Genomic DNA, 13204 nt, shown 5'->3' on the forward strand with positions numbered 1-13204 from the left:
GTTTTATATATTCTTTTGATTTATTTTACCAGGGTCCTGAAGAGAGGGCAAAAAGATATATTCACAGCACTAGCTAATAATCCCTGTCTCAAATCCTCTTTCATAATAAGGCAGGGCATAAAGAAATAAGAAATGGAATCCAGCAGGCCATCATTTCTTTTTTGCATTTTTCACGATGGTTTCTCCTTCACTCCTCAATCTCCATGTAAAGCCCCTGTCCCATGAACTTCATGCCAGCCAGCGTGCCCCCTCCACCCACCCTTGTGGCCACTGCCCTCTGATTTCAGACCTTTGCTGTCCTGAATAAAGCCTCCCGCACCTCAGTCAGAGTCTGCAGCTCCACCCCAGGCCCCAGCATCAGGCTGGGAATTCAACAAGCCTCGGAGGCCCCCAGCCAACTCCCTGGCCTCACAAGGCCTTCCTGTTCAGAGACAATGAGGCAGTCTCGGTGTCTTTATCCCAGCCAGTTCCTCCCCACAGGGCCGGTGCCCTCACCGTCACCGTTGGAAACTGCCCCCTCTAAATCACTGATTCAAACACTCCCCACACAGGCCACCCCTTCCCCCCCTTCAGCTCTCTGGGGATAGCTTCTCCTAAATGTCTCACAGACACCTCCAACCCAAAGCGACAGAAACTGAGAGGAGTCAGAAACATACTCATGGATTTACATCCTTTAATAGCACTTGTTGATGACAACAGCAGCTATTCCTCAGCTGTGACACATTTTTGCCCTGGCTAAGCCTGTGAGGATCCCTTCAAGGCTCTGGGACCCAGTCTTCAGTCATCCTTTCTGGATTTGGGCATCTCATCAAACAAAAAGCGAGTCACATCACTCTCAGCGTGGTGGGGCTCACGGTTATTGTCCACTTCTCTCTCCCCATCTTGTGAAGTGTTGCTCATGCTGCCATTGTTGTCGGCCTCCAAGCCTACCCGCTCCATGACGTAGCCAGCAAGACAATCGAGCAAGGTAAGGAGGGTATTTATTGTGGAGGAACTCTGGCTTCGGGCGTCTCGTTCATCTTGCACAACGCGGTCCACGAAGCTCATAGGGACCTGTAGCTCATTTCTAGAAGGGTCTTGAGTCTGGTTATTTGTAGAGGAGTTCTTACAGTTCTTTTTCTCTGACATGATGTTTGCTGGGTTTGGCTCTGATCAGCTCTGCTTGATTGTCTAGCTCAAGTTGGTCTCTGAGGACACTGGTGCTTAGTCCTGCCTATTGTATCCCTCTGCTCCAGGCCCTGATTGGTCAGGGAGCTAGCTGCCTTTGTGACATCCCTAGACTTTGTGATTTCATTGGTGTCCACTGGTCCCTTATCAGACCTCAGCCTAGAAATGTCTGTGACTCTGACCTAGTCACCCTGATGACTGAACCCTGATTTTGAGGGAACTATAACTCTCTACCTGATTTTGACATTATAAAAATAAATGTGTGCTTCAATGGAAAACTTTGCTCTATCTTTAGGACACCACTGCAGGTTATCTGATTCTAGCCTTATATTATCTGTGAAGTCTTTTACAGCCCTTTGTTAATTGTAGGCTGCTGATACATGTACAGCATATTCTTTAGTAGAGGTTCGGTTGTTCTTCACCTTATGAAACCAGTTGTGCCTCCATTTACACAATCACTTAATATTCCTGATGAATATTCCCATATCAACTCTTTGGTTTCCCTTTTGAAGCACTCATAACATCTTTTTCTTTTAGCATGTGTTCATTTCATATCTGTGTAAGTGTCATGATTTTACCCTATTTGAAAAGTATATTTTAGTCATTTTTCAATTAATAATAAGATGCTCGGCCGGGCGCGATGGCTCACACCTGTAATCCTAGCACTTTGGGAGGCCGAGGAGGGCAGATCACGAGGTCAGGAGATCGAGACCACGGTGAAACCCCTTCTCTACTAAAAATAAAAAAATACAAAAAATTAGCCGGGCGCAGTGGCGGGCGCCTGTGGTCCCAGCTACTCGGGAGGCTGAGGCCGGAGAATGGCGTGAACCCGGGAAGTGGAGTTTGCAGTGAGCCGAGATCACGCCACTGCACTCCAGCCTGGGAGACAGAGCGATACTCCATCTCAATAATAATAATAATAATAATAATAATAAGATGTTCAATAAGTTTACCTGTCAGTGCCAGGTAAACAGTTGATAGAGAAGTGCATCTTGTGCTCAGTTTAAGCCCAGATGTGTATTTCTTGTCTCTCCTAGGTGAAGCCAAAGCACTAAGAGATGTTTCTTTTCTATTATTTAATTTTCCTCTCTACTAATTCTGTGTTTTCCCTTTGACTTTGGTTCATTTACAGCCAATAACTTTGCCATTCCACAGGGAAAAAGTGGAAGGAAAAAAGAGTCTCAAATCCAAACATTTTCAAAATCCAACCATTAGGTTTCAAGGCCTGAGAATATTCTAAGGCTTGAGACTCCTCCCTTTGATGACTCTGATCCTGTGACTTCACCTGGGGTCATAAATCTGCCCTCTGGCCTCTAGGTTCTGCCCTCAGTCATTGTTCCTTTATTTTGAATGGTAGCATATGTTTACAGCTGAGTAGTTTTATCAGCCTGCTTCCTCCTGTCAAATTTTGAGAGTCCTATAGCCTTCTTTCATTTCTTCCTCTATTTGTCCCTTTCAGTCTAAGCTGGCATTGTTTCTGCTGATATAACATTGTCAAAAACTTACAGGTCTTTTATGTATGTCATGGGGATTCATGCCATTAGACAAGAGGCTTCTTCAAGATCCCTCATAGAAAATCCCATCTCTATTCCTTGCTTATTCTGAGAAGCACACCCCATATCTCTTCAAAACACCATCTGTGTGATTGAATACTTTGATCTTTTGATCCCTTAAAGGCACTAGCAAAAGGATGTCTAGCCACGCCCTTGATTTTATCTCTGGAGGATGATTTTGTGGCAATGAATTTCCTATTTTGGTGTCTTTTGCAATCTGGATAGGCTGAAAATTTCTCATATCATTGAACTCTGGTTTCTTTTTGCTTAACAGTTCTTCCCTCAATTTATGTCTTTCCTCTGGCATTTTACTATAAACAGCAATAAAAAACAGGCCATTCCTTTAACCCTTTGCATGAAAATCTGCTCAGCTAAATATTCAAGTTCATTGCTTACAAGTCCTGCTTTCCACATAATTGTAGAGCACAATTCAGCTACGATTTCTGATGCTATATAACACAAACTCCCTTTTCCGATATTATGTTACTAATTTCTTTCTAAGCGTTCACCAGCAACACCTTTGACATTTTATTTCTATCAATAGTTTGTTTATGATAACTTAGGTGTTCTCTAAGACAATATAGACTTTCTCTACTGTGTTCCTCATGTCTGAGCTCTCACCAGGAACACTTTGAACATTCATATTTCTATTAATGATCTGTTCAACATAATCTAAGGTTGTTATATAATGCTCCTGAAAATTATTCCAGTCTATAGCTATTATCCAGTTGCAAAGCCACTTCCACATTTTTAGATATTTCTTATAGCAGCAACCCACTTCCAGGGACCAAAAATTGTAATAGATCCCTATAGCTGCTCTAATGAATTGCCATAAATTTGGTAGCTTTAAAATACACGCATTTAGTATCTTACAAACCTGGAGGTCAGAAGTTCAAAATCAATTTCACTAGGCTGAAAATAAGGTGTCAACATTGCCATACTCCCTCTGGGGACTCTAGAGGAGAGTCTGTTTCCTTGTCTTTCCCAGCTCCTAGAGCTGCATTCCTTATCTCATGGGCCCCTTCCTTCCTATTTACAGCCAGCAGCATAGCATTTTTCTTCAGTAGTCACATTTCCTTCTTCTGTGTCAAATTCGCCTCTGCCTCACTCTTTTATGAACTTGTGTGATTGACCTTAGGTTCTATCAGATAATACAGAATAATCTCCCATCTTCCACAATCATCTTTGTGAATTCTCCTTTACCATAAAAGGCAACATTCATAAGTGCAAGGGGTTAGGATCGAAGTATCTTTGGGGACCATTATTCAGCCTACCACAGGAGTTATTCCCAGGAAACTCTGGCAGGGAAGACAGGAATTGAGACAGAGAAGGAAAGGAAGCAAAAAAGTATTTCGTTATCAAGCAGCTAATGTCACTGTAAAACTTTAGAGAACGCTGTAGAAAACACATCTTCCAGGGGGCAGATGATGCCCCACTGTTCTGGACTGTCATATTATTGAGCACAGTGGGCTCTGGTGACTTAATGAAAGGTCTCACACAAAGAAATAAAGGTTCTGACATTTGAAAGTCAGGCAAATATCTACTTAGATGGTATGAGCTGTTGTAGTATGGACAGGGCACTTACAGCATCTTCTATACCCAGAAATGTTTGTATACCCTCCTAATAAAGCCTTTCCTTTTCTTCTTACCTCATGTCTGCTGTTTCATCCTTTCATGTAGCTACCTGGCATTAGACACTGAGGTAGATGCTGGATATTCAATGTTAAACAAACTAGGCATTATCTCATCCTTATGAAACATCCAGTCTAGTAGGAAAGACAGATGTTAAAACAAACACCCAAACAAATATGTATTTCAAATTTATTGTACATGACCAAAAGCAGAGTTTATAAACTTTAGCACTATTGACATTTTGGACTGAATAATTCTTTGTTTTGTGGCATAAAGGCTGCTCCCGGTATAAAAGGACAGCGGTACCTTGGCCCCTATCCACTAGATAGTAGCATCTTCCAGTTGTGATGTCAAAAAGTAGCCAGGGGACAAAATTATTCTCAATTGATAATCACTTATTTACATTTAAAATGTTATTTTAAATCTTGTTTTAACAATGTAATTTACATAGGGTTATGGAGAAATGTTGAAATGACATTGAACCTTAGAACTATCACAAGAATAAGGAATGAATCAGAGAAGTGGTAAGATAAATAACATTCCAGAAGGATAGCATCGACAAATCCCCAGACTGGTAAAGTATTTGGTGTGTTTTAAATGAAAGCTAGTAAGTATGCTGAACCTGAGTGCAAAAATGGAGAGTGGTTTAAGATGACCTTGTATTCATCCCCAAGCAATGAAGAATCTGGACTTATAGACTTCCTGGCACTTGGATCCATCTCTCAAATGTGAATGAACGTGAACATAATTTATGTATTTTTATGAACTATTGATAAAACACAAAAAGATTCTAAGAGGGTAAGAGTGCAAGATGAATGGTTGTAATACTTTATGGCAGATTATTTTCAGAAGTGCCCACAATTATCCCATTCTCTGTATCTACTCTGAGTATTCATATTTTTAAAATGTGACTTTGCAGCTCTTCCAATAAGTAAATTGTGCTGACTTTCTCACCTCTTAAATCTGAGCTGGCTTTACCACATACTTAGAAAAATAAGATGGGGAAGTGATGGTGGGATAGTAATGGGTCTGGTTCCCAAAAGACTTTGTGCTCTTTCACTCTCACTTTAAACATCTGCATTTGTCATGTCAACAAGCATGAGCTAACTTGCTGGAGGACGAGAGACCATGTGGAACTGAATCAAGTCAGCCCAGTCGTCCCTTCTAAGGCCTGAGATAAGTGAGCCCAGCCATGATCAGTGTATTAGTCCGTTCTCATGGTGCTATAAAGAAATACCTAATGTAAATGATGAGTTAATGGGTGCAGCACACCAACATGGGGCATGTATACATATGTAACAAACCTGAATGTTGTGCACATGTACCCTATAATTTAAAGTATAATAATAATAAAAAAGATTCAAAACTCTTATAATATGAGTTATAATAGTAATAGAAACCTGCTTACTGCTCCCTTGTTTGCTACCTGTACTTCTTCAAATGATAAAAAGCTTCATCACTACCTTAGTTCACCAAAATGCTTCAGCACAAGTGTACTATATGAATCACTATTGATCTGTCTTGCAAGAAGACATGGGTAGTGAGAATAAAAGTGAGAACTTCCACTGTTGAGTGAGGTTCTCAAAGCGGGGGAATAAGGGAGGAGACCACCCCTCATACTGTCTTATGCCCAATTTCTGCCTCCAAAGAAAGAAGTAAAAACTAAAAGGCAGAAATGAAATCCACAGGCAGACAGCCTGGCGCCACACCCTGGGCCTGGTAGTTAAAGATCGACCCCTGACCTAATCGGTTATGTTATCTAAAGATTACAGGCATTGCATAGAAAAGCACTGTGAAATCCCTGTCCTGTTCTGTTCTGTTCTAATTACCAGTACATGCAGCCCCCAGTCACGTACCCCGTGCTTGCTCAATCAATCGCGACCCTCTCATGTGGACCCCTTTAGAGTCGTGAGCCCTTAAAAGGGACAGGAATTGCTCACTCGGGGAGCTCAGTTGTTGGAGATGTGAATCTTGCCGAAGCTCCTGGCTGAATAAAGCCCTTCCTTCTTTAAAAAAAAAATAGTGTCCTTTGAAACACAAAAGTTTTTATTTTGATAAAAATAAAGTCCAATTTATCTATTCTTTTCATTTGATGCCTGCGCTTTTGTCACATATAAGAATCAATTGCCCAAAAAGAGGTCATGAAGATTTTTTTCCTATGTTTTTTCCAAAAGTTTTATGGTTTTAACTCTTGCATTTAGCTCTTTGATTCATTTTGATTTAATTTTTTTATATAGTCTAAGGTAAGGGTCCAATTTCTTTCTTTTGCATGTGGCTATGCAGTTATACCAGCACAATTTGTTTGATAGTACTCTTCCTTCCCCACTGAATGGTCAAAAATCATTTGACTATAGATGTATGGGTTTATTTCTGGACTCTCAATTTGATTCCGCTGATCCATTTGTCTATGTTTACACCAGTTCCAATGTCTTGATTACTGTTGCTTTGTAATACATTTTAAATAAGGAAATGTAAGTTATTCAATTTTGTTTTTTTAATATTGTTTCAATTACTCTGAGTCCCTTGAAATTTCATATGAATTTTACATTCCACTTGTGAATTTCTAAAAAAGAAATAAACTGGGATTCTGATAGGGATGGATTATGTTAAATCTGTAGGTAAATTTGGGGAATATTGCCAATCTGAAAATATTAAATCTTCTAATCCATGAAAATGATATGTTTTTCCATTTATTTAAATGTTTACTTTTGCAACAGTATGTTGTAGTTTTCAGAGTATAGTTTTTGCCCTTCTTTTGTGATATTTATTCCTAAATATTTTATTATTTTAGGTTGCACTATAATTATTTTTCTTAATTTCCTTTTCAGGTTGTTCATTGGAAGTGTATAGAAAGACAATTGATATTTTTGTTTTTAACATATTTTCTTTGTTGACATTTATGCTTGCAACTCAGACAATTGATTTTTATATCTTGATCTTGTATCCCATAAACCTTGCTGAACTCATTTACTAGTTCTAATAGACTTTTAGTGGATTCTTTAGGATATTCTATATATATAAGACAATGTTATTCATGAATAGAGTTAATTTTACTTCTTCCTTTCTGACTTAGATGGCTTTTACTGTTTTCTTTGCTTAACTACCCTGGGTAGAACCCATAGTACAATATTGAGTAGAAGTGGTTAGAGCACACATCCTGTTTTGTTCCTCATCTTAGGGGAAAAACATTCAGTCTTTCACTATTAAGTATGATGTTGGCTATAGGTTTTTCATAGATACCCTTTATCAAGTTGAGGAAGTTCCTTTGTATTTCTAGCTTGTTGAATATTTTTTATCGGGAAATGGTTTTGGATTTTGTCAAATTATTTTTCTAAATCAACTGAGACTATTATATGTTTTTTTCTATTGACACAGTGTATTACATTAATTGATTTCGGGGTGTTAAACCAACTTGGCCTTCCTAGGATAAATCCCACTTGGTCATAGTGTACAATTCTTTTTATATGTTGCTGGATTCAAGTTCCTATTATTTTCTTGAAGGTTTTTGTACCCATATTCATAAGATATATGGTCTGTAGTTTTCTTTTCTTGTGATGTCTTTATCTGGCTTTGGTATCCAGGCAATGCTGGCATCATAGGATGATTTAGGAAGTTAGCCCTCCTTTTCCATTATTTTGTAAGAGTTTGTGAAGAATTAGTATTAATTGTTCTCTAAATATTTGGTAACATTCACCAATGAAGCCATTTGTGCCTGGGCTTCTCTTTGTAGGTAGTTTTTTTTTTTTTTTTAATTATACTTTAGGTTTTAGGGTACATGTGCACAATGTGCAGGTTTGTTACACATGTATCCATGTGCCTGCCATGTTGATTTCCTGCACCCATTAACTCGTCATTTAGCATTAGGTATATCTCCTAATGCTGTCCCTCCCCCCTCCCCCCACCCCACAACAGTCCCTGGAATGTGATGTTCCCCTTCCTGTGTTCATGAGTTCTCATTGTTCAATTCCCACCTATGAGTGAGAACATGCGGTGTTTGGTTTTTTGTCCTTGCGATAGTTTACTGAGAATGATGTTTTCCAGTTTCATCCATGTCCCTACAAAGGACACGAACTCATCATTTTTTATGGCTGCATAGTATTCCATGGAGTATATGTGCCACATTTTCTTAATCCAGTCTATCGTTGTTGGACATTTGGGTTGGTTCCAACTCTTTGCTATTGTGAATAGTGCCGCAATAAACATACGTGTGCATGTGTCTTTATAGCAGCATGATTTATAGTCCTTTGGGTATATACCCAGTAATGGGATGGCTGGGTCAAATGGTATTTCTAGTTCTAGATCCCTGAGGAATCGCCACACTGACTTCCACAATGGTTGAACTAGTTTACAGTCCCACCAACAGTGTAAAAGTGTTCCTATTTCTCCACATCCTCTCCAGCACCTGTTGTTTCCTGTTTTTTAATGATGGCCATTCTAACTGGTGTGAGATGGTATCTCACTGTGGTTTTGATTTGCATTTCTCTGATGGCCAGTGATGATGAGCATTTCTTCATGTGTTTTTTGGCTGCATAAATGTCTTCTTTTGAGAAGTGTCTGTTCATGTCCTTTGCCCACTTTTGATGGGTTGTTTGTTTTTTTCTTGTAAATTTGTTTGAGTTCATTGTAGATTCTGGATATTAGCCCTTTGTCAGATGAGTAGGTTGCAAAAATTTTCTCCCATTCTGTAGGTTGCCTGTTCACTCTGATGGTAGTTTCTTTTGCTGTGCAGAAGCTCTTTAGTTTAATTAGATCCCATTTGTCAATTTTGGCTTTTGTTGCCATTGCTTTTGGTGTTTTAGACATGAAGTCCTTGCCCACGCCTATGTCCTGAATGGTATTGCCTAGGTTTTCTTGTAGGATTTTAATGGTTTTAGGTCTAACATTTAAGTCTTTAATCCATTTTGAATTAATTTTTGTATAAGGTGTAAGGAAGGGATCCAGTTTCAGCTTTCTACATATGGCTAGCCAGTTTTCCCAGCACCATTTATTAAATAGGGAATCCTTTCCCCATTTCTTGTTTTTGTCAGGTTTGTCAAAGATCAGATAGTTGTAGATATGCGCATCATTTCTGAGGGCTCTGTTCTGTTCCATTGATCTATATCTCTGTTGTGGTACCAGTACCATGCTGTTTTGGTTACTGTAGCCTTGTAGTATAGTTTGAAGTCAGGTAGCGTGATGCCTCCAGCTTTGTTCTTTTGGCTTAGGATTGACTTGGCGATGCGGGCTCTTTTTTGGTTCCATATGAACTTTAAAGTAGTTTTTTCCAATTCTGTGAACAAAGTCATTGGTAGCTTGATGGGGATGGCATTGAATCTATAAATTACTTTGGGCAGTATGGCCATTTTCAGGATATTGATTCTTCCAACCCATGAGCATGGAATGTTCTTCCATTTGTTTGTATCCTCTTTTATTTCATTGAGCAGTGGTTTGTAGTTCTCCTTGAAGAGGTCCTTCACATCCCTTGTAAGTTGGATTCCTAGGTATTTTATTCTCTTTGAAGCAATTGTGAATGGGAGTTCACTCATGATTTGGCTCTCTGTTTGTCTGTGATTGGTGTACAAGAATGCTTGTGATTTTTGTACATTGATTTTGTATCCTGAGACTTTGCTGAAGTTGCTAATCAGCTTAAGGAGATTTTGGGCTGAGACAATGGGATTTTCTAGATATAAAATCATGTCATCTGCAAACAGGGACAGTTTGACTTCCTCTTTTCCTAATTGAATACCCTTTATTTCCTTCTCCTGCCTGATTGCTCTGGCCAGAACTTCCAGCACTATGTTGAATAGGAGCGGTGAGAGAGGGCATCCCTGTCTTGTGCCAGTTTTCAGAGGGAATGCTTCCAGTTTTTGCCCATTCAGTATGATATTGGCTGTGGGTTTGTCATAGATAGCTCTTATTATTTTGAGATATGTCCCATCAATACCTAATTTATTGAGAGTTTTTAGCATGAAGGGTTGTTGAATTTTATCAAAGGCTTTTTCTGCATCTATTGAGATAACCATGTGGTTTTTGTCTTTGGTTCTGTTTATATGATGGATTACATTTATTGATTTGCGTATGTTGAACCAGCCTTGCATCCCAGGGATGAAGCCCACTTGATCATGGTGGATAAGCTTTTTGATGTGCTGCTGGATTCGGTTTGCCAGTATTTTATTGAGGACTTTTGCATCAATGTTCATCAAGGATATTGGTCTAAAATTCTCTTTTTTGGTAGTGTCTCTGCCAGGCTTTGGTATCAGGACGATGCTGGCTTCATAAAATGTGTTAGGGAGGATTCCCTCTTTTTCTATCGATTGGAATAGCTTCAGAAGGAATGGTACCAGTTCCTCCTTGTACCTCTGGTAGAATTCAGCTGTGAATCCATCAGGTCCTGGACTCTTTTTGGTTGGTAAGCTATTGATTATTGCCACAAGTTCAGAACCTGTTATTGGTCTGTTCAGAGATTCGACTTCTTCCTGATTTAGTCTTGGGAGGGTGTATTTGTCGAGGAATTTATCCATCTCTTCTAGATTTTCTAGTTTATTTGCATAGAGGTGTTTGTAGTATTCTCTGATGGTAGATTGTATTTCTGTGGGATCGGTGGTGATATCCCCTTTTTCATTTTTTATTGCATCTATTTGATTCTTCTCTCTTTTCTTCTTTATTAGTCTTGCTAGCGGTCTATCAATTTTGTTGATCTTCTCAAAAAACCAGCTCCTGGATTCATTAATTTTTTGAAGGGTTTTTTGTGTCTCTATTTCCTTCAGTTCTGCTCTGATTTTAGTTATTTCTAGCCTTCTGCTAGCTTTTGAATGTGTTTGCTCTTGCTTTTCAGTTCTTTTAATTGTGATGTTAGGGTGTCAATTTTGGATCTTTCCTGCTTTCTCTTGTGGGCATTTAGTGCTATAAATTTCCCTCTACACACTGCTTTGAATGTGTCCCAGAGATTCTGGTATGTTGTGTCTTTGTTCTCGTTGGTTTCAAAGAACATCTTTATTTCTGCCTTCATTTCATTATGTACCCATAGTCATTCAGGAGCAGGTTGTTCAGTTTCCATGTAGTTGAGCGGTTTTGAGTGAGTTTTTTAATCCTGAGTTCTAGTTTGATTGCACTGTGGTCTGAGAGACAGTTTGTTATAATTTCTGTTCTTTTACACTTGCTGAGGAGAGCTTTACTTCCAACTATGTGGTCAATTTTGGAATAGGTGTGGTGTGGTGCTGAAAAAAATGTATATTCTGTTGATTTGGGGTGGAGAGTTCTGTAGATGTCTATTAGGTCCACTTTGTGTAGAGCTGAGTTCAATTCCTGGATATCCTTGTTAACTTTCTGTCTCGATGATCTGTCTAATGTTGACAGTGGGGTGTTAAAATCTCCCATTATTATTGTGTGGGAGTTTAAGTCCCTTTGTAGGTCACTCAGGACTTGCTTTATGAATCTGGGTGCTCCTGTGTTGGGTGCATATATATTTAGGATAGTTAGCTCTTCTTGTTGAATTGATCCCTTTACCATTATGTAATGGCCTTCTTTGTCTCTTTTGATCTTTGTTGGTTTAAAGTCTATTTTATCAGAGACTAGGATTGCAACCCCTGCCTTTTTTTGTTTTCCATTTGCTTGATAGATCTTCCTCCATCCCTTTGTTTTGAGTCTATGTGTGTCTCTGCACGTGAGATGGGTTTCCTGAATACAGCACACTGATGGGTCCTGACTCCTTATCCAGTTTGCCAGTCTGTGTCTTTTAATTGGAGCATTTAGCCCATTTACATTTAACGTTAATATTGTTATGTGTGAATCTGATCCTGTCATTATGATGTTAGTTGGTTATTTTGCTCATTAGTTGATGCAGTTTCCTCCTAGCCTTGATGGTCTTTACCTTTGTAGGTAGTTTTTTGATTACTAATTCAATCTATTTATTTCTTAGAAGTCTATTCAGATTATCTATTTCTTCTTGAGTCAGTTTCAGTAGTTTATGCCTTTCTAGTAATTTGTCCATTTTATCTAAGTTATCTAATTTATTGGAATAAAATTGTTCATGGTCTTTCCTTATGATAATTTTTATTTCTGCAATGTCAGTAGTAATATTCTCTTTTCATTACTGATTCTAGCAATATGAATTCTCTCTTTTTTATTGTCCAGCTAAAAGTTTGTCAAATTTGTCATCTTTTCCAAGAACAAGCTTTTAGTTTCTTTAATTTTCTCTGTTATTTTGAATTCACTATTTTATTAATTTCTGCTCCAGTCTTTATTATTTCCTTTCTTCTGCTAGCTTTGAGTTTAGTTTGCCCTTCTTTTTTCAGTCTCTTAGGTAGAAGGTTAATTTATTGATTTGAGATCCTCTTTCCTTTTAAATATACATCTTTGTTTACATCTATACATTTCCCTCTAACCACTGCTTTAGCTGCATCTCATAAGTTTAGGTATGTGATGTTTAAATTTTCATTCATCCCTAATTATTTTCTAATTTTCACTTTGGTTTCTTCTTCCACCCATTGTTTTTTAGGAGTGTGTCATTTACTTTCCAGATATTTGTGGGTTTCCTACATTTCTTTCTGTTATTTGTTTGTAGTTTCACTCCATTGTGGAAAGAAAAAACAGTGGACATTTTTTCTATCCTTTTAAATTTAATGAGGTTTATTTTATGGCCTAGCATATGGTCTGTTCAGAATTTTCTGTGTGCACTTGAGAAAAATAAACATCCTACTTTGTTGGGTAGAGTGTTGTATGCAAGCCTAATAGGTCTAGTTGGTTTGCGGTGTTCAAATATCCTCTTTATTGTTTATGTTCTACCTACTTCTCTCCATTACTGGAAGTGTGGTATTGAGTCTCTATTATTGTTAAATTGTCTATTTATTGCTTCATATATTTTGGTGCTCTGT

The 13204-nt window shown here is 38.4% G+C and overlaps 1 protein-coding gene across 1 annotated transcript; it reads right to left on the reverse strand.

Annotated features, from left to right (window-relative positions):
* Positions 1-662: 662 nt before the first annotated feature.
* On the reverse strand, positions 663-1183 carry LOC100606807 (huntingtin-interacting protein M). The gene has a single exon (XM_003270991.3). The coding sequence runs from the start codon at positions 1126-1128 to the stop codon at positions 778-780; it is 351 nt and encodes a 116-aa protein (XP_003271039.1). The 5' UTR covers positions 1129-1183; the 3' UTR covers positions 663-777.
* Between the last annotated feature and the right edge of the window lie 12021 nt (positions 1184-13204).

The sequence above is a fragment of the Nomascus leucogenys genome, chromosome X, assembly GCF_006542625.1.
Source record: "Nomascus leucogenys isolate Asia chromosome X, Asia_NLE_v1, whole genome shotgun sequence".
NCBI classification, from domain to species: Eukaryota; Metazoa; Chordata; class Mammalia; order Primates; family Hylobatidae; genus Nomascus; species Nomascus leucogenys.

What these genes read in the sequence shown, in the direction of transcription:
- LOC100606807 (XM_003270991.3), bottom strand. Translation starts at nt 1,128, where the DNA reads ATGTCAGAGAAAAAGAACTGTAAGAACTCCTCTACAAATAACCAGACT.